Consider the following 22,290-nt stretch of genomic DNA (forward strand, 5'->3'; position numbering starts at 1 on the left):
CTCCAAGTGGACAGATTTGGAAACTTTTTTCACCCACGTGTCGGGAAATTCATTACCTTTCACCATGTATTTATGTAATAACACCAAACGATAGCATTTTGTAAACAACCGCCATGGAAGCCGAACGGAGAGATCAAATTGTGCACAGTTTTCTTGAAAATCCATTGTTGTCGGCATCGAAGCTAGCTAAACAGCTTAAAATGCCCAGAAATACCGTATGGCGTGTTATCAAGCAGTACAAGGAAACATTGACGACGGCTCGGAAGCCGCATTCGAAGCGTCGGAGCGGAACTGTCGACCGGAAACTGCGTGGGAAAGTCATCAAGGCCGTCAAGAGGAATCCCAATCTTTCAGACCGCGATTTGGCCAATAAGTTCCAGGCCGCTCACAGTACGGTACGACGAATTCGTCTCCGGGAAGGAATAAGGTCATTCCGAGCCAGCAAACAGCCAAATCGGACGCTGAAGCAGAACAATGTGGCCAGAATCCGTGCTCGAAAGCTGTACGACCAAGTGCTGACCAAGTTCGACGGATGTATTCTGAAGGCGGACTTTGGGCCAATCCCAGGTCAAAAATTTTACTTGGCGACGGCTCGGGGGGATGTACCTGCAAAATTTAAGTTCGTGTTTGCGGATAAATTCGCCCGCAAGTACATGATTTGGCAGGGGATATGCAGTTGTGGACAGAAAACCAAAGTCTTTCTCACTGACAAGACAATGACATCAGAAGTCTACAAAAAAGAGTGCCTACAGAAACGGATTCTGCCGTTTATTCGTGCCCACGACCGTCCAGTAATGTTTTGGCCGGACCTCGCAAGCTGCCATTACAGCAAAACGGTTATGGAATGGTACGCAACGAACGGGGTCAGCGTAATATCGAAGGACCTCAACCCCCCAAACTGCCCCCAGTTCCGGCCGATAGAGAAATACTGGGCAATCACGAAGCGGAGGCTTAAGGCAAAGGGAAAACTTGTCAGGAACATGACTCAAATGAAAAACTGGTGGAATCAAATCGCCAAAACGGTGGACGAAAAGGGTGTGCGCCGCCTAATGTGCCGTATTACGGGAAAAGTACGAGAATTTCTTCGAAACAGCAATGAATAATTATTTTAATTTTTTTTTATGAAAGAGTAAAGAAAATGCTACATTTGTATGAAAAACAAATTATGAATTCGTTAATAAATGACTGAACTACACGCAATTGTTTGTGTTCCAATATTAAATGAAGCAGACTTTAGTCCTAAAGATATTTTGCTGACCATAATAAAGAGTGATACGGTCAAAATTTGGTCAAGGGAAAACGCGTGTAAATCGGTGAAATCGTTTATTTAAAAAATCAAATTAAATTTCTTTTTCAAGTTTAATTAGTATAAAATTCAGGAAAAATATTCAGTTAGGCTTCCGCTTTTTCAAATCCGAATTGCCGGGCCTTACACTTAACCCCTGCCATCAGATTTTGTACAGCCACCTTGTCCACCTTCTTCGCCGCAGAAAGCCAGTTTGCCTTGAACTGCTGCTCGTCCTTAGCAGTTTTTTTTGGTCTTATTTAGGTTCCGCTTGACAATAGCCCAGTATTTCTCAATTGGGTGGAGTTCTGGCGTGTTGGGAGGGTTCTTGTTCTTGGGAACCACCTGCACGTTGTTGGCGGCGTACCACTCCATGGCCTTTTTACCGTAATGGCGAGATGCCAAATCCGGCCAAAACAGTACGGAACAATCGTGTTTCTTCAGGAAAGGCAGCAGACGTTTATTCAAACACTCTTTCACGTAAATTTCTTGGTTGACAGTCCCGGAAACTATGAAAATGCTGCTTTTCAAGCCATAGGTACAGATGGCTTGCCAAACCAGATATTTTTTCGCGAACTTTGACAGTTTCATGTGCTTGAAAATATCTGCTACCTTTTCTCTTCCTTTTGCCGTATAAAACTCCTGTCCCGGAAACTGCTTGTGGTCGGCTTTGACGTAGGTTTCGTCGTCCATTACCACGCAGTCAAACTTCGTCAGCATCGTCGTGTACAGCCTCCGGGATCGCGCTTTGGCCGTCGTATTTTGTTTATCATCGTGATTTGGAGTCACTACCTTCTTGTAAGTCGATAGTCCGGCTCGTATTTTTGGCTCGAAGCACGGTTGTAGACGATACACCCAGCTTATTTGCGGCATCTCGGAGAGAGAGCTTAGGGTTTCGCTTGAAACTACCGGTAACTCTCTTTGTCGTCTCAGCGGTTTCCGGTTTTCGATTCCCTCCCGATCCAGACTTCTTGGCTGTCGATAAACGTTTCCCAAACATTTTAATTACATTCGTAACGGTTGATTTGGCAATTTTGAGCAATTTTGCTAGCTTTGCGTGCGAGTAGGTCGAATTTTCGCGATGCGCGAGCAAAATTTTGATACGCTGCTCTTCTTGCTTGGATGGCATTTTGACAACTGAAGAGTGAATTCCAAAATCAAAATAGGAGCAACATTCTATACACACACACACCTTCAAAATGAGGGGTGTTTAGGTTTTTTAAATGCAAAATTGAAAGAAATACGTCAAGTTGATATTGACCAAATTTTGACCGTATCACCCTTTAAAGCTTAAATTGTTACTTGGGATTGCAAATTCATTTATTGGGTTGGAACTTCAGCGATTAAAACATTTCTTCGTGGTATAGAATAAATTTTACAAAATCATCAAATTTGTATTTTTGAATTATAATTTAAATGTTTCTTAACCTAAAGTATAAATATCCAAAAAAGGCTTTCTTTTATCCGCCGATTTCCTATAAAAATGAAATTGTTGGTTTTATATGATTAGATTATAATACTTTTAATGCTGAAATAATACTTTACCAAATCACGACACTTCCAACTCTCAAATAACAAATTTGAAAATTATGTCCGAATGTTTGTCGAGAAGAATAATTTAGATAAAAACTAATACTGGTTTTAAGCACGATTTTTATAAAATCATCTTTTCGAAGTGGTCTCCATATCAACAAAGTGTTTTATAAATGTTGAAAAGATATTCGGTTACCTACAATACTGTTCAAAAGTTTTCAGAATCGGTTAGCCGGCTTTTTTTTCGCATTTTTTAATTTTTAATGATTTTAGGTGGATGTGAGTAGCCAACCCAGCTAATCATATTTCCATGGTATTTTGAACATAATGTCCTCCTTTTATTGGCTGGGCTTCAACCAGACCGAACTGAGTGCCATATGAAAATTTGAAAACAAACGAAATTGAATCTCATACAATTCCTATTTAAGATCGAAAAAGCGAATATGTTTGACTGAAATAAATTCCATTGATTGTATCTATCACTATTACTATTACTATCGATTTTGGTTCATAAACATCAAGGATTTCGCCTCTTGAGGAAAATATTTGCACATAAAGTTCGATTGCCTCGAAAAAATGCTGATGGCGTTCAGTTCGTTCTGGTCGAATCCCGACCTATTCATTCTAGTTATTCCTGTAAATGTATGAAAGGCACACACTTAAAATATGTAGAAAATGAGACATTGAGTTTGATGTGACTCTTGAAATTTGTCTTGAAAATTCTAAAGCTATTGAGGTGGTTCGAAAGTGTATGACAATGAAAACAAACCAATATACCTACATAGTCGAACATTTGTTTCTTCGAGTGACGAAATATACATAATAATATTTCCTTCAAAATACTTTCCAACATTGACGAGTTCTGATATGTCTTAGTGCCAACATTTCAAAATTTCAAGATTCTTTTTTTTGCATTAGAAAAATTCTGCGTTTAGTAATATTTGAGTAATCTGATTAAAAAATTACTGTGTCATATAGCTCAGTCAGCAATGGGGTTGTAAAACTCAACTTTCCAATCAATCACCTCTAGCTTTGTCGGTTTTATGAATAGGATAGAAAAAACAAAGAAACACACATTTCACGCCATTGAACAGCTCGTCGACGCCAATTAATAATCGCAAACATCAGCAGGTGATAAAATGATTGGTATTATCGTTTGACATTTTGAGTTGCCAAAAACAAAGCCTTCATGTCAGCTTAGATCCAAATTGCCATTGGTTTTTGATTGGAATATCTATAAAATTCCTTTCGTGGAAAAAGCTGCGCACGCTTCGAAAATGATGTCATGTGAGCGAGACTGATCTGAATTTGATAGTTTTTGCTTTGGAAAGTCGTTTGCTTGCCGACCTCAACCATCAATGTGATGTGAGTTGGGAAGTGCATTTTTTTTTTGCATTTTTTTTCACGAGACAAATTGTTTGAATTTGTATGTAAGTAAAATTTATGAATGAGTTAATCTTCGATTGTAGTTGTAAGCATAAGAATAAATCCGTAAATAAACAAAGGATGTTGAAGCAAAAAAAAGAGTATTAAATTCACAGACGAGACAACAATTCCCATACCTACGAATCGTTATCGCGGAATTATGAAAATCAAACTCGCGACTACGCGCACAATCTTGAACAGCGCGTCAAGCGTTTGTAGACCAGGGCCACGACCAGACAGCTTCGGCTAGTACTCGGCGGCTATTTGACGGCGAAAGAAGCTCTTTTCAAAATTCGGTTTGGAAAATATTTTTCAAAAGTTTATGAATGAAACGTTTGTTTGCGTAAAAGGCGGCATGTTTGGGATTCGAGGGATACGTGCTTCGTACGTGCTTCTGGTTTCAACTATTTAAGTCCGGTATGACTTCTGAATTAGTGACAAAAAGTGTAAGCTTTGATGTGATCCTGGCATACATAATTCATATCAGATGAGTGTTATGTTCCGCAAAATGTGTGCAAAAAATAACAGCCGAATCCGAATGGGAACTCGATCTATTGGCAATGGAGGAAGCAACAGCAACAATCGTTTCGGTAACTATTCTCAGGAAATCCGTCAATTACGATGAATATTTCGATAATCATTTGCGAACAGCTGAGCCAAGTGTTAGCTCAAACATTGAATTGTTAGCCGACTGGCGACGACGTTCGATTGCGAACCGGAAAGGTATTCAGCGAAGAAAAAAAAACGTGTTCAAGTCAGCTGATAAGGAATAAGTCTTACCCACTCACCTCTACTGATGTGCGATCATCATTCCATGAATTGGTGGAAGCGTGCAATATTTAGTAGTACGCTTGCATATGACTTTGTTACAATGTTTAATGTTTGTGTTTATATTGCTGATTCGATAAGGCGCCAGGGTTAAGTGTATTATTGCTGATGCTTGAATATTCACAGTTAAAGTTAAAGTTGAAATTAAAAGTATCGAATTTTAAGACAAAATTTTGTTGAGAGCCATCAGCAGGGAGCACATTCGGAGTGGAAAGGAGAGAACAAACTAACTATTTGAAGGTTAAAACTAGAATTACCGTCAACTGGGGCAACATGCAACAATTTTCAACTTCAATGGCTTCTAAAAAACATATGTTCACAGTTAATCGTATCCTTTATGCATCAAAAGTTTTAAGGATGCTGGGGCATCAAATTGGCGTAGTTAAAAAAATTATTGGTTTCTTCAGTTATTTTTAATTTTCTAATAACATGCGATTTTCACCCTCCTTTGAAAATGGGGTAACTTGCAACAAACTTTGTTTTTAATGAAAAATCTTATGAACACGTACGAAAATTCATAGTTTTTAATATATTTGCGATGCCTTAAAGACCATTACGCATGACAACACCAATTGCAGTTGCTTTTGGGTCTGTAAAAACAAATTTTCACATTTTTTCTGAAAATAAGGATGCTGCATACATTTGGGGGCTAAATAATACTACGAAAAATTCTTAAAGCTGAAATCATAAAAATAGATATTTTGATGAAAAAAATTTAAATGTTTACAAACGCGTGATGCAAAACATTCATATTCCAACACATGGAAACGAGATTTACAAGGTATTTCTTTGATTTGCATTTTGTTGCATTTAACCCCAGACACCTAACTGAATTTTAAAAATATTCATTTAAAAAAATTGGGTGATTGTTCGAAAAATATTTTTACACCAACAATGTTGGTATAACATGAGGAAACCTGCAAAAAGTTTGTAGGCAATTTTATCAAGCCGATCCGTCATACTGGGTAAAGTTTTTTTCGACTTCAAAACATGTTAAAATTTGTACATTTATTGCTCGATTTTTCAAATTTTACATAAAAATAAAAAACTTAAGACAACTAGCTTAAGATGCGAGAAATTATGTCATCATCATTTTGTTATCATTAAAAGATAACTTTATTACAATACATTAAATAAAAAAATGATTCAATGTAGTGTTATATAAATGTTGCATCGAACCCCGCTGTTGCATGATGCCCCGTTTGACGGTACTTTATTTTTAACTTTGCGTTCTATTTATACTAGTCTGTTCCCTAGAGATTCCTAGGGAACCATAGTAACAATAATTTGTTTGTTTATGATAACACCAACATGCGTGTGTTGTTATTCATCTCATCGATTACTTCGATGAAACGAATCTCAACAAATTTCCAAGTCTTTTCTTCTTTACTATTTAGTGCGTTTATTATTTCAGTTAATAAAATTAATCCTGACTTATAAAAAATATAACATTTATTCTAATATATTGTTTTTGAAATATGTGTGTGTTCTTATGTGATATGTACTCTAAATGTTTATTACGCAGAGTGAACATGTGGGTCTAAAATTGGAAGCACATGGGGGTATCTTTGCAGAAAAAACTCTTCCCTATTCAACCAACTATTCACTAAAACCCCATCAGGAATTCTAAGAAATGTTTTAAAGTTTTTCTTTTGAAATTTGTGGATCTTAGTACAGAATACTTACTTTTAACTATTCAATGATACTTATATTCGAGCGAACATTTATTTAAATATTCGTTCGAATACCGTCAACAGGGATGACATGTAACATGTTTCAAATTCAAGTGCTCAAAAAAAAAAAAATGTTCGCACTTATTAAAAAGGCTTATGCATAAAAAGTAGTTTAAGGTTGATGAGATACATTGATGTAGTCAGAAAAATTATTGGTTTCTCCAGTAATTTCTGAAGACTCAAAAATAGACAGTGTTCTACAAACCCAGATAAAGGGGTAATTTGCACCATAAAGAAAAAGCGTAATGAAAACCAATGAAAATTCATTTTAATGAAAAAATATACGAGAAATATTTCTATGATTATTTGAGGTCCCTCCTCCTTTCCAGTTGGGAGATTGGAAGGGGGAAGGAGCCTTTTTAACATTTTTTGCCTTACTCAAAAATAATCAAGCAAATGGAACCAAATTTGGCATGAAGATATTTGGGTACGAGAAATGTTTTCATGAGTATTTGAGAACCCTCCTTCCCTTCAATGGGAAAATAGAAGAGGGATGGGTGTCCTTTTTTACTATGTTTTTATATAACTTAAGAACAAATCAACCAAATGAAACCAAAAATTTGGTATGGGATGGTATTAGGGTACGATAAAGGTTTCTCTGAATCCTTGGTTTCCCTTTTTCCAGTGGGAGACTCATGTACAATTTTTTACATAAATAATTCTAAAACTTTTGAAGCAAGTGGAATTCGAGAAATATTTATTTGGTTATTTGAGACCCCCTTTTTCTTCCGTTGGCGAGGGAGGTGGCTCCTATACTATTTTTATTGCATGTCTCAGGAAAATTTGAGCAAATAGAACCGAATTTGGCATGCAAGAGTTTTGGGAATAAATCAGATTTCCATCGATATTTGGTACCACTCCCTCCTTTCATTAAGGAGATAAGAAAGTTATGCAAAGAATTGTAAAATTTGAGAATTTTTCAAGCAAATGGAACCATTTTTGACATGGGAGAGCATATGATACGAGAAATGGTTATATGATTATTTAAAACCCCTCCATTCTCCATAAGGGATAAAAGAGGGGGTAGGGAGGCTCCCAAACCAAAAAGAAATGGTTCTATTAGGATTTGAGACACCACTCTTCTTCAAATGCGTTTATAGGGGGTGGGGTCCTTATAAAAATTTGCTGGCATAACTTGAGAAAAAATCAACAAATGGATTCGAATTTGGGATGGGAAGATATTTGGGTACGAGATATATGATTGTTATACACCTTTCCGCCTTGCAGGGAGGAGACAAGAGGGAAGGAAGGGGTTCCATATAATTTTGTTGTATCACTCAAAAACTTATCAACCAATCAATGGACCAAATGTTAAATGAAGGATTTTTGGGTACTTTCATTCAATTCTCTAGGCCCTTGCACTATTCCCCTATATTTTTTTCCTTCAAACTTCACCATTTGATAAGGTTTTCTAGCCTTCTGTCCTAGACTGGCTTACTCTTGGAAAACGTCCCCATTTTTTAAATATCAAAAATTTATCTCAAAATACAACAAAAACTGCACCAAAACTATAAATTAACTAAGAGAAAAAGTTGAACTCTTTGATTTCATCAGGAAGGGTGTTTGTTTGCGAGCCTTTGAAAAATTAGAGATTTCAATTTTTTGAAATAACATTTTTACTAATTTGAAATTTCAATGTTTTTATGAAAGTTCGTGAGCTTTGGAATAGGGAGAGAGTAGAAAATTCATACGAATAAACAATACATATTGTCATAATTAAAGATTTAACGAAATTTACAAAAATGCAGTAAAAATTTCAAATCTTGAAAAACAAATATAAAGATCAACTTTCACTAAATAAGATGAAATCATCGTTGATTTAAAATTATACCTACAAAAAAAGTAAAATAATTTTAACAAATTTCATTCATTAGAGAAGGTGTAGAAAGCACGCCGGGTCAGCTAGTGAACAATAAAAACGGAGGTGTTTGTAGGTGGTCGCCTGGAATGGGTCAAATGTAGTTTTGAGTCTAATTTACAATGATGAAGCACAGCTATTCATGTGGGATTTCATGGTAGCTTCCTTATGTTTTGCTTTAAATAAGAACATGGATTTTTGAATTCGAAAAAGCGCTTTTATATCATCTGTTCAGAATGAGAACAATTAAAATATTTCAAGTCTTATGTAACCTCTGTTCTATTTTCGAAAAAATGGGTTATTTCTTCAAAGTTTCTGCGATTTTAAGTATTTTTAACTATAACTTGTCTATAAGCTGACCCATATAACAAGAGATGGATGGTATAAATTTGAATCACACGAGTTTTAATAGAATCTTCCAAAAACCAGGGTACATTAATCATCTCGATTAGGGGGTTTTTTCAGTTATTTTTACCAATTGAACGAGAAATCATTAGATTAATACGTACGTATACGATTTTTTTTTAATTTTTTAAATTATGTCACTCGAGTCGAAAATGTAAAACAAATAAGATTGTTCATAAAAGAAAAAGGGTACACATATTAATTAAAATTTCTTTGAAAATCGTTTTTCCATTTTATTTGTTTTTCAGGTATTTTCCAGTATTTTATTTTTTTCGTCCATCAAGCTTGTCTCTCTTTGAGCGTCGGATAGGACCTTAAATTTTTTCGCCTCCAGTTCCTTCGCCTACTTTTCTGCCTCTCGTTTCCGTTTTGCAATAGTTTCTTTCAGAATCTTCTCCATTTTTTTTTTGCTTTTAAGCAAGGAATATTTAAATAAGGTAGTGCCGGGAGCCATATTGGATTTTTTTTTGTGACGTCACAAAAACGATTGTATCGAAAATTTATATGAGAATGGAAGGAATCTCAAAGAAAAACAAGTTTTAGAACGAAAATGAATTCCAATATCCAATATGTAGTTTTTTGGTCTTTTGAAGATTGCATAATGTTTTTTTTTCTTATTTTAATTATGAATGCAATGTCGCCTTGAAGCTAAAACGTGCAAAAATGAAGCAAAAATCAGCTTTTATAAGATCTAGCTGGTAGATATTGAGTGTTCAACTGATTGTCATGAATTTAATTCAACCGGTTTACCATATATAATTCTTGTAAGTTTTGAATTCGAATACGAAAACGAATTTATCATAATTATTTTCATAAATATTAATAAGAATTTTTTTTTAGAACCATTGCAATGTATTGAACACATTTGAATGAACTTCGACGATAAAATAGAGGTTCAAGAGATTTTTTCCTCTCTATTTTTGATTTTGTTCAAATATTGGATTTTTTTGCTCAGATTTGTCCGGATATGGGTCGGTTTTTGTATTTGAAAATTTGAGATTGAATGCGCGGTTTTCCCCGGTTCATAAAATTACTAGGACCGGAAACGTGCTGGAAAATTTCAGGAATGCATAGTATAGAATTCCATCGTTTTTGGCTCCGCACACACTCGATCCACTCAGATAAGCACGTACATAGAATCGCTCGATCTAATAGTTATTTTTTCTTTATGAAAAAAAAAAACGAACTTCAATATGAATTAAAAGCTCACAAAATCTGCCAGCCTATCTTTTCATGTTCACTTCATGCCTACCCTTTGCGTTCATTCTTGTTTATTATGAAAATAAAACAATTCTTGTGGTAACTATGGAAACGCACTATGGGAGATTGTCATACAAGCAAGTGGACAAAAATATATACAAAATGTTTACAACAATAAAATACACTCCTAGCCAGCTCTAATTTGTAAAAAAAAACGCTTGAATAGTTAGGACTATAAAAGCAGCTCATTTGGGTGCCTATTTTCGAAGTCAAATACGGGTGACCTGAAAAGCTGATCAGCCCGTTTTATAATTACTTTTTTAAAGAGGGTAGGTCCAAAAACTGACAATTGTGAAATCCTCAAAAAGCTCCAAATCTTCAGATCGTAACTGAACTCTTCAGAACATCCACGTATAACTTGAAAAAAAAAATCAGCCGAACTTAAATGATCTCGTCCAAAAACTTTGATTAATTCATTTTTTTTTTCTGATTTTCTCATTTTCTAATGCTTTATCTTCTCATTAGTGACTCTGAAGCCACTCATCCCTTTATTTTTATAGAGATTAACGTTAACAACAATATATTATACGCAGAAGTTTTTTGTTATCAGTGATTTTGCTTTTTATTTCTTTTTTTTAAATATATATATATATTTGTGTAGTTTTACTTTTTTTTTTTTCAATATCTTAAGAATCTGAATTTTAAGCTTTTCCTTAAAACAGTGTCTACTTTCATGAAATATTTAGATATTTTTTTCGATTTTTGTCCGCGCGATCTTTCATTGTGCAACACAGTGCCATGTTTTGTTGGTATCTCTGTGTTTTCTATGCTACTTAGATCATGAGGTTTGACAGCTCTGATCGCTAGTGGCGACTCCACTCGTAAAATTAGCTTTTTCCAGTGATCAATTGGAAAAAGACTGGTGATCAACTTTCAATCCATTTCAACTTGTTTTGACCTATTCCTCGACCCAACTTCATTGAACAGACTTTCACTGAGCCAACAATTCCCGACCTTTTGAAAGAATTCCCGGCTTTTCCCGCATTTTCCTGGTGGATTTCAAATCCTGTCTTTTCCCGCATTTCCCGAATGAGAGGGGAACTTCTATTTTGTTGACTTTGAACTGCTGTTTCTACGATATAAAGTATTTTTAAAAAGCTTCGTTTTGGTCCAAAACTCATCTATGATTTTTTTTTTGCAGAACTTTGATGTAACGTTTACATGAGTAAATTTGAACTTTTAGGTTTGTATGGGAAAATTGAATTTATAAATTTTCTAAAGGAAATTTTCCTCTGAACAACTTTGTCCAAACCCGTAACTTCGTATTTAATAAGCCATAAAAGTTATAAGCTGTTTAATAGGGATATGTCTTTTGGAATTGAAAAACAATAATTTCAATTGGCATCGCTGCTGTTGCCTCGCGGTATTGCATGAAAAGTACTCCGTACTTTTCAAGTACTTCAAGTACTCAAGTACTTGTTCCGCAAAAACGAATTTATGCCAATTCCTTTACCGAATTTATGAATTGGCATAAAAATCATTAGCAGGCTGTGTTTCACTGAATAAACAAAAAAGAAGTTAATTTTTCAGTTCAAAATATTCAATTTTCTCATACAAACCTTAAAAGTTCAAATTTACTCATGTAAACGTTACCTGAAAATTCTGCAAAAAAACATGGATGAGTTTTGAACCAGAACGAAGCTTTTGAGACCCCTGGGTTTGAGAAATTCATAAATGACCAGAAATCGACTCAGTCTACTGGACCATTAGACAAGGGATAGATGGGACAAATTTAAATCACACAAATCACATGAATAGAATCTTCCAAAATACCTGTGTACATTAATCATCTAGATGCAAATTATTCACGACCGTACAGATCAACAAATGACATTCTTGTTTAGGTATTTACCTACATGCAGGGCCCGGTTCAACGACAAAACTAAAGCCAAGTATCCTTCATGGCGCGGCCGATCGGGCTAACCTTTTTTGGTCACTTTTAATTTTTTGTTCCTCTCTTTCGGCAGCCTCGTAATATCCATTTAAATCTGATGTTCCTCCATAAACTTTACAATACGCTCGAGGCCTCACATCAGATTTGTCAGAAATGAATGCATTCCATGTTTGCATCCATGGGCTCCATGCTCCAGATGCAGAATAAGTGCAAGAGAATGCAACGAATAATCCACCGAACAATTGCGACAATACAAAAAAAAAAAAACGCTCATCCTGGCAGTTTCCAAAAGGACTGCGACGAATGTGAGTACATCAATTAAAAAGAACTGCGCTCCGCTTTTCGATTGGACAGCGATAATGATAATTTTTTTCATCTCATACGCGTTCTTCAATTAAAATATCGTTATCTTACCTTCGCGAAGATCTGGTCTTCGACTGAGGTTCAGGTGAATTGTTCTGTTGGTTGAAGTTTACGCTCAGTGCGTTTGACAAACTTTAGATCTTTATTATCGTTTTTTTTTTCAAAATTCACATTTTAAGTTAAATACCCATTAGTATTGATAAAACGATTGATCGTTTGAGAACCCTTTCGAGAATATGCACCCATGATCATGAAGGAGCCAGGAGGTAGAGAGACACCCATTGGTCCCAACAATGAAGCAGTTAACAATTTCACGGTCACAATCACCCCGTGCTAAGGAACACCGATCGTCACTTCTTGGTCCTCGAGAAATGCTAGGACTTGTGAATCGATGCCCTGGAGGTGGTTTCTGCATGTAGCACAGCAGGTTTTTTTTTATCTTCCTCTTAAACAAAAAACTATCCAGAAGGTAACAACCGCTGCTGATCAACGTACCGATATTGAATAAATATGTTACGGTGCCCTTCATGTAGCGATATTCAATATTTACATGTTAACCGGAGCGCTGCTGAGCCAAAGGCCTCAGGAATAATATTCCGCGATTTATTTGCTGTGCCGTGATATAACTCATTTCGAAAATTTAATTTGTATTTTGTCAATCATTATCGAATAAAAAGTACAATTTACTGTATTGCTTCAGGGTCGCTCGATTGGAAAAGTATAAGAGTGCAGCATACATTTAGGGGTAAAAATATTACAAAAAATTCTACTAGCTGAAATTATAAAAACTAATGTTTGGGATGCATAAAATTTTGAAATTAACAAATGCGTGATGCAAAACAACCACATACCAGCATATGGAAACGAGATTCAAAAGGCGAATCTTTGATTAGCATTTTGATACATTTTTGCCTGGACTTTTTATTTAAAAAAATTAGGTGATTGCTCGAACAATATTTTTACAACAACAATTTTGTTTAATCCGATTTAGAAAGATAGAAAAAACTCTTTCAAATCAAAAATATTATACAAATACTATTCCTAAACTTTAAATAACAAACCCTTTTTTCTTTACAAAATAACCTCTTTCATACGCTTTCATTCCCGAGGTTTTAATTAGCGATTTTTTTAAAGGAACGTTGAAATTGTCGCAGCATACATCGTTAATTGCTTTCCTCTAAATGCTATGCTAATGCACCATCATTTCGAAGCCAACGACGACATCGTTATAGATTTCTGCAGGATGAAATAAAAAGTAATCGACAGTTCGCTTACAGACCAATCAATGTATTCTCTTGAACTTCAGCAGCAAGAATAAGAGACGTTTCGGAAGGGCAAAAGCAGTATAATTAGGGACTGCAATAAATTATGTTCGCGAGACCATTCCGGTCTTATCGGATATTGACGGAGTTATGTGTAGGACCTCGTGCAGAAAGCGAGAAAAAAAAAATCTGCAAAGAATTCCATACCACTCCACCGTGGCCACGGTAATACGAGACTTTCCGACGCAGGTCGGGGATGTCGTGTTTATTGACTGACTGGTTGGCTGTATAGATTGGTGGTACTCTACGGGTAAAACAGGGTAGGTTCTGGTCGTGGTGGCCACAGACACATTTCCCATGCCTTCGTAACGTAAAAACGGTGATCGTAGTTCGTTCTCCTTTTGGCCGCCAAGGTCCGATCCTGACCTTTAATCGTATTAATCAGCAGAGTTTGGGGCAAAAATTAGCAGTATTAATAATGGCAATGCGAAAGGTCTGCGTTGAAAGGTGCAAGAAAGCTTTATTGTGCTGCATACTCTGTTGCATTGCAGTGTAGTTTAATAATAATCTGCATGTGATCAGGCAAAGAACGGCAGGGAAGGCAAGACATTGCAGTTCCTTCCCTGCTTTTGCTGGAATTCCAGTTTTTATCGTTCGGGTGCTTAAAAGTCTGAGTTATTTCGATTATTACTCCGGAGGCACACAAAACAGTCGTTAATTCCACCTACAATAAAATATTAATTAATTTGCACGATGTCAGGTAGGAAAAATAGTTTTTTTTTCCGATAACTTACATATTTACATATTTAAGTCCTTGCTGATATTAATTTGTGAAAAAAAATCAATTTTTTCGAAACGTAAATTTCATTGAAACTTTTACTAATTTCCTAAAAAAAGCTGACAGTAAAAAAACGTTTATCATTATTTAATTTTCCTTTCTTACGCTTGTTGTCTTGTTTGTTTGCTTTTCGGTTTCATTTTTCTTTCTATCACTGTTTGCAACTTCTTTCTTCGCTTCGTAGCTCCTTCTAAACCATTTTTTATTTATTAGTTGATCACCCAGGTGGTAAATCCTTTTTACGGATTGAATTCCAAGGCACGGCGAGCGACCGAGTCCTCCCAGTATGCTACTCTGGGTCCATGGGTGCAATTGGACGACTCATGATACTAAGTACCCCTACGCCATAAAGCCCATCTGGGGCCTCTGGCCATATTCCCACCCGGACCTGCAACGAAGGCTATACCCGAGATGGGAGACCAAGTCCACGCTTAAACGCTCATCGGCAAACTACAGTTCGAGTCGAACTCCAGCATATATACCCTGCCTCTTGTTACGATTCAAGGCTAAGGACCTCTCCTCTAACGACTTGAGATCCGGCCTTTACTCGCAACTCGAGACTAGCATGGTTCCCACGAAAATCGCCCACGCCTCTGTTCGAGACCACTGCAAGAGACCAATGACCTCTCCTCTAACGACTTGAGATCTTGGCTCCGCCTGGCTTGGCTCGAGGCCCTCTCCTCTTTGCCCGTCCGTGTGCCGATCGAGAGCAGCTTATCCTGGACACGCGCCTGTTACAGCACACGTCCGGGGCTTTACGAAAAACTACTCGGATGATTCCCGGCGAAGAATTCATCCTACACCGACTCAGGTGACTCACCCGCCGACGACGTGAAGTCACCCTACCCGAGAGTATTTCGCTGCGTAAATACTCTTCCCCCTACGAGTTCGACTACGAAGGAGGTATGGTCTTATCCCCGCAGCTTCCCTCATAGGGAGCGCGTTTTACTCAGATACTCCGCGGCGGTAGAGGTATCCTACACAACGATCGCGACGTACCTAAACAGCTCGGCATACGCAGAAGGTATTGTCTTATCTTTGTATGCTTTACTGCTAGGATCGGACGCACACTACTCGAATGCCCCCCGCCGAAAGAGCATTCTGGTGTCTCTTCAATGTCTCCGCAGGTTAGACAGGATGGCGAAGCCACGTGTCCAAACCGATGGTGGTACTGCATGAAACATCCGTGATCAGTCAGGAACTGTGTCATGCAAAAGTCCACCTCACCATGTCTTCAATCCATCCAGGATCCGATATTAGGGATCAAGCGATGGGTCCACCGGCCACGTTCCGAGCTGTCCCACTGGTGCTGCCAGTCGGACAGTGAGGTCTCTCTGGCATGTTTCCGCACGTCGGGCATGTCCTGTGCTCGTAGCAGAAGGTATCTTCCTCTAGCAAGACCGAGATGGGCATGACCCCCGCCACAACATCAGCAGCTACCGAGGACACCGTTCGGTATGCGCTGATTACACGCAGGTTCATCAGCCGCTGCACACTGCAGAGCTTTTGCAGATTACACTGCCTGCTCAAGGCTGCCTTCCAGGCTGCCACTCCGTAACGCAGAATGGACGAGGTCACACTCGCCAGGACCCTCCTTCTGCTGCAGCGGATCGCCGAGTTGTTCGACATGGCCCGTGAGAAGGCTGCTGTCGCCATTGCCCCTCTTTTGCAGGCGTAGTCGACGTGGGCCGTAAAGCTCAGCCGGTCGTCGATCATCACCCCCAGGTATTTTATCGCACGCTTGGACTCGATTGCGCACGGTCCAACGGCGATCGTCCCTGATTGTGCTGAAATCAGGTTGGTGATCAGCACCATCTCGGTCTTGTGGTGAGCCAGACGTAGGCTCTTGGAGCGCATCCAATTTTCCACCTTCTCGATAGCTACTGTGGCGAATAGCTGGACCTCCTCCGTTGACGGGGCCGATGCCAGGAGAACTACATTGTCGGCGAATCCCACAAGTCTTACTCCTGTGGGGAGACGCAGTCTCAGCAGTTCGTCGTAGACAATGTTCCACAATACCGGGCCAAGTATCGATCCTTGTGGAACCCCTGTCGAGACTCTCACTGTTTCCAGTCCCTCACGGGTCATATACTGTAGTTGGTGGTCACGGAAGTAACACTCCACCATCCTACAGATATATGCCGGAATCCTCATGTTGATGAGCGACGACGCAATCGCTGCCCAACTGACGCTGTTAAACGCGTTCTTTACGTCGAGAGTGACCACTGCGCAGAACCGATCTCCTCTCCGTTTTTTTCAACCTGGCTTCATCTGCCCTTTCGATGACCTGTCGAATGGCATCCACCGTACTGCAACCTTTCCGGAAACCGAACTGTTTGTCAGATAGGCCGTTGGCAGCTTCGGTGTAGAGCTGGATACTACTCTGTAACACCTTTTCTAGAACCTTGCCAGCAGTGTCCAGGAGACCTGGTTCACTAGGTGGCTTCGTCCTTCGCCCTTCTTGTCATCGCAACGTCGCATGCGCGTGCGAGTACCCTCGCTAGGTTTTCCGCGGACAGCTTTTCCAAGGACCGCTTCCAGTTTAACATCTCGACACAGACGTTCTGGTCGAATTGTGTTGTCTTCCAGAGACGTGCTCCTGTTGTCGTACCTCTTCTACCTGCCCGCGAACTTGTGCCCACACGATAACGGATCGCAAAGTGATCGCTATCAGTGAACACGTCGCTTACCCTCCAGTCGCTCGTCCAGCCCGGACTGCTGAAGGTGACGTCGATGATGGATTCGCTCCCATTCCTGTGGTAGGTCTTCATGTTGCCTACATTCCCCAGGTCAACGTCTAGCCTTGCCAGGGCTTCCAGTAGAAGTTGTCCCCTGGGATTTGTAAGGCGACTACCCCATTCTACGGCCCACGCGTTGAAGTCCCCGCCTATGACAACGGGGCTCCGACCCGTGAGACCTTCGACGATTTTGTCCATCATGACGCCGAATCTCTCCAGAGACCACCGGGGGGGAGGGTGGCTGTAGCAGTTACAGACGAAGATCCCGTTCACCTTGGCTATAACGAAGCCTTCCTCACCAACGGAAACCACCTCTTGTATGGGGTATCTTCCTGTAACCCATATCGCGGCCAGTTTGGCTTTATTTGTTACCCAAATGCTGCCATCCGTGGTCCTGCGATACGGGTCTGCTACTAACGCCAGGTTCAACTTTCCCTCAAACGCCAACTGCCGCAACAGATGGTGTGCTGAGTGGCAGTGGTTGAGGTTGAGCTGAACCGCTTCTATCCCCGCGAAGGTGCAGTCGACGCCTTTTGAAAGGCGGGCCACCTAGGGTTGCCAGCCCTGTGTCCTCCACCGCAGTGGAGACACTTTGCGTCTTTGGTGCAGCTAGCCGCCTGATGGCCGGCTTCGCTGCACCGCCAACACAACCCACCTTTAACCGCTCACACTTGAGTGCGGCGTTTGCTGCCACCTGTCAGTCCCGATCTTGCACAGATCCCTCAACTAAAACATGGCCCGTTTAGTATTTATGTGCATTTTTACTATATAATCAGTTATAAGAGGAAACACATCTTACCCGTCGGCAACTTATAGGATTCGAACCCAAAAGTTTTCTTCCCGATACCGGGAATCGAACCCAGTACGCCTGGCATACCAAAACCAGACTCGCGCATGCCTATCCGCTAGACCACTTCAACGCATATCCAAACCATGGCTCGTTTAGTGTTGAGAAAATCCTTGAAGATATTTTCATTTTTTTCAGCCCAATTCGGCGTATAAGAAATTTATCTCAGCAGTGGTTCCACACTTGTTAAGAAGATACCACTTTTAAAAAAACTTGAAATCTAGTTTTATTTCTAATTTTCCTTCAGACTTTTAAGCAAGGTATTTATCAGTGCTGGGAAATGTGGCTTCTATAGAGCTGTCGCATGCTTTTTTTTCTTTGTACATTCGAAGCACTTAGCTCCAATTCTAGAACTCGTTAGAAAAATGCGAATTAACGTTCTCTCCGATTGCTGCAAAACAATAAATTAAATATTTATGTGTTTTGGAGCTCAAAAATAGCTTCAAGGCCAGGGCCGGATTCAGCCATCGGGGCAATTTTTCTTGGGGGCCGCTTTATTCGATTTTTTTCCAATGCTATCCCATAGAATACAAGATCTTTTAAACGTGTAAAAGAACTGAATATGAGTTCAGTATTGTTGAAAATGCAGGTTTCAGTGGTGGAATAGAGTTATCTTTATTCAGTTTCGTCTGTGAGGTCATTAGAATACAACTATATTAATTAGCGATAGCTAATTGTCACTTTCTACTTCTTATATTCCCTAACCGGAAAAGTACTCATTTCTCAATGAGTACTTTGATACTCTTAGCCAGAACATTTGGCAACACTGTTGTAACCCAATTTGAGTATTCTCGCCTAACCGTATGATGATGTAAACATTTGTACCGCGTTTATCATCATCACCTGTCATCAGCAAACATTGATCTATTGTTCTCGATTGCGAATTGGATATAGCAATAGGAACCGAAACAAACAATGTTTTGGTTCTACCCGTGGCAGCAGAAGTTTGCTACTTGCTGCTGTGCTGCTGCTGTTCCGGAGGAAATCGTAAGTTACAACACCTCCTCTTAATTCGTAAATTGAGAATGCTAAAAAGCTTCGCGTGCCTAGCTCTTGGTAACGCCTTCGTGAACGCATCAGCTGGCAGATCCTCAGTAGAGATGTGTCGCAAAGATAGCTGACTGCTTCTTATGATGTCTCTGATGAAAGCATCTTTAACGTCCAGATGCTTCATCCGCTGGTGGGTTCATCGGAGTCGTTGGCAAAATCTGCATCAGCATATCTGATGAGTGGTTCCGATTTCGCGTTTCTGCGGAATACCAACGCCGTATCGGTCGTACCTCGGAGGTATCGCAGAATACGCTTCAGGCTTTACCAATGCCTATCCGCCGGGCTGGCCTGGTATTTGCTCAGTGCGCTAACCGCAGCACAGATATCTGGTCTCGTAGATCTCGCCAGATTTTGTAGACAACCGATCAATTCTTTGAACGGTTGTTCGGTGATAACCTCGCCATCGTTAAGCTTTGTACGTTTGTGTCAAGCGGTGTGCTAACGGGTTTACAATCGGCCATTCCAAATCGCTTCAAAACCTTCTCAACGTATCCTGATTGCAAAATCTCTATGATGCTCTTGCTGAAATCTCGCTTGATGACCATTCCCAAGAAAGTCTTGACCTCCAGAAGGTCCTTCATCTGGAAAAGCCTTCCAAGCTCGGTCTTGATCCAGATAACCTCTGAAACGTCTTTTCCGGCAATCAGGATGTCATCCACGTACACGATGAGGGTGAATCCTCGCTTGCAGGATCGGTAAACGCAGCACTTACTCTTCAACGGATAGAAACCAAGCTTTCTTATCTCGTCGTCGAATCGCTGGTTCCAAGCACGACCCGCTTGCTTCAAGCCGTACAGGCTTTTCTGTAATCGAACGACCTTTGATTTGCCGACGTCATCGTTTGGCAACTGAATGAAGATAACCTCTTCTAAATTTCCATTCAGGAATGCAGTTTTGACGTCCATCTGATGAAAGACCATGTTGAATTCGTTCACCAACGCCAAGACGGTTCGGACGCTCTCCATCTTGGCATCCGGTGCATAGGTTTCCCAGTAATCCAATCCTGGTCTTTTGGAACATCCTTTCGCGACCAATCGAGCCTTGTCCTTCACGGTGAACACCCACTTGGACAGGATGGGTTTCCTGTGACCCGGGGGCAAGCTAACCGCTTCCCAAGTATTGTTCTTCTTCAGGGCTGTCATCTCCTCGTCGATGGCGACCTTCCAGGGATCCCAATCGTCCCGGCGCTTCAGCTCAGTGATGTTCTGATGTACCTTCTCTTCAAAAACAGCGGCTACGTTAGCCACGTAGCGCAACAGCTTCGCCCCACATCGTCTTTGACAATCCGCTACCATGGATCATCGCCCTGGCCTTCTCCATCAAAGTTCGGTTGGCTTGCTCGCTGATGCCGTTCTGCTGCGGAGTGTACGGAACCGTGAATACCATTTGAACTTCTTTCTCAGAACAATGTCCTTGAAATTTGTTGGTGATGTATCCACGCCCATTGTCGCATCGCAGCTTGCACAACTTCTGACCGAAGTGTGCAGTTGCCAAAGCTTCGCAATAAATTCAACTGACACCACTGCTTGTGCTCCTTGAAGTATTGCATGAAAAGTAGTCATGCAATACCTCGCTAGGCACCCAGCAGTGGTGTCAATTGAATTTCTGGTTTTTCAATGCTAAAAAAAAAAACATCTGTTAAACAGCAAATAAGTTTTTTGTCTTATTATGTGTATAGCACCAAACCGAATAGCGACAGTAGGGATAGCGACGCTTTTTTACTAGCGAGATTCCTGCCATTCGCCGGTTTGTTATTCTTTTCTCAGTCCAGTAGGCGATTTCAATGTAGTACACTGAGCAAAATCGGGCTATAAACAGTATTAGGAATTCTAGTATTTTTGCACTACTAGAAAATCCAATACTTTTTATTAGTGAGCGCAAAATTTTGCGCGTATAGTTTAGCGTCCCGATAAATTTTATAGGAGTTTCCAATGAAAGTTATTCAATCGTAATTTGATAAAAACGATTATTCTAGACAATGAAATGAAAGTAATCCGTTCTTCTTTCGAATTTAAATAGATTTGTTATGAAAAATGAAACATCTGGGGCTTAATTGTAGCATTATAATATTTTATTGATCACTTCCAACATCAATTCCACTCTGATTCATTGTGACCCACCTGAGCCGCTTCCGTCGGCCGCCTGGTGCGCTTCCGTTTTGGGAGAAGAAATGCTAATTCCGCGGCCGCGGCTGGTTCCCTTCTTGTGGTGAAGATGAAAAGGAAGAGGCTGCTGCGTTGATGGTCTCTTCCACCGGAAAGCAGGTAGTGCTGCGATGGAACGCTTCCGGCGGATGTTCGATGTTGGATATGCTGATGTTGCCTCTGGTGGTGATGTTGGCGTAGGCGGTACGATCGGTGGTGTCTGGTTGTAATCGTCGCTGAGGAACTGGCAGACTGATGGTGTTTTCTTCCACCAGAGTGATGTTTACTGCTGCTGCTGTTGATAAAGTGGTCCTGGTTGTTTGTCCGGCTGGATAGTGGAGTTTTCCCTTGCATCTGCCGTACTTTGTCGAGCTGTGCGGAGGGTAGAAAAAAATGAAAATTTTCGTTTAACAAAAAGTTTTCTCTACTTACCTTCATCGCTTGTGTTGTTTACGGCCTCAGGGCTTTTATTTTTCATTTGTGTATGGCCATTTATTGGTTTCCTGACTAAAGAAAAAGGTTTTCTTCCGGAATCGTACAAGTCCATATGTCTCGTGTTTTTTTTTTCGACGACAGCAGCAGACTACATTACACTCAAGATGCGCGATATTGCGGCTGGACCTCGACTATCTGGACAAATGTTCAGGATTTAAATCCATCACAAGCGCTTCAGTTTAGATGACGCTCTAGATGTTGCTGATGATAGACACTAATTTGTGCTTTCTAAGCAAAGGAACTTACAAAACGATCGAGTCGGTGCGAATTGTTTGTAAATTTATTAGATTGCAAAATATAAAAACTATTTTTAAATAAACATGTGAAAATTA

General features: G+C 39.8%; 2 protein-coding genes across 4 annotated transcripts in view; one reads left to right on the forward strand and one right to left on the reverse strand.

The window, feature by feature from the left end:
- The window catches only part of LOC129757648 (protein TANC2), a 392,643-nt gene that overhangs the window by 68,963 nt on the left and 301,390 nt on the right, over positions 1-22,290 (forward strand). Inside the window, exon 1 of one of the 3 annotated variants that reach the window (XM_055754924.1) lies at positions 4,522-4,833. The exons of the other annotated variants lie outside the window; for them this stretch is intronic. Within the exon in view, the coding sequence (XP_055610899.1) occupies positions 4,731-4,833 (103 nt within the window). The 5' untranslated portion in view covers positions 4,522-4,730. Of the gene's footprint in view, positions 1-4,521; positions 4,834-22,290 lie in introns of those variants that run through there. 3 annotated transcript variants of the gene reach the window in all.
- Positions 21,384-22,077, reverse strand: LOC129757649 (uncharacterized). Its single transcript, XM_055754925.1, has 2 exons — positions 21,896-22,077; positions 21,384-21,835 (listed from the first exon to the last, which is right to left on the reverse strand). Exons 1-2 carry the CDS (start codon positions 21,899-21,901, stop codon positions 21,410-21,412), a joined length of 432 nt encoding a protein of 143 aa, XP_055610900.1. The 5' UTR covers positions 21,902-22,077; the 3' UTR covers positions 21,384-21,409.

This window comes from Uranotaenia lowii, chromosome 3 (assembly GCF_029784155.1).
Source record: "Uranotaenia lowii strain MFRU-FL chromosome 3, ASM2978415v1, whole genome shotgun sequence".
Classification (NCBI taxonomy): Eukaryota; Metazoa; Arthropoda; class Insecta; order Diptera; family Culicidae; genus Uranotaenia; species Uranotaenia lowii.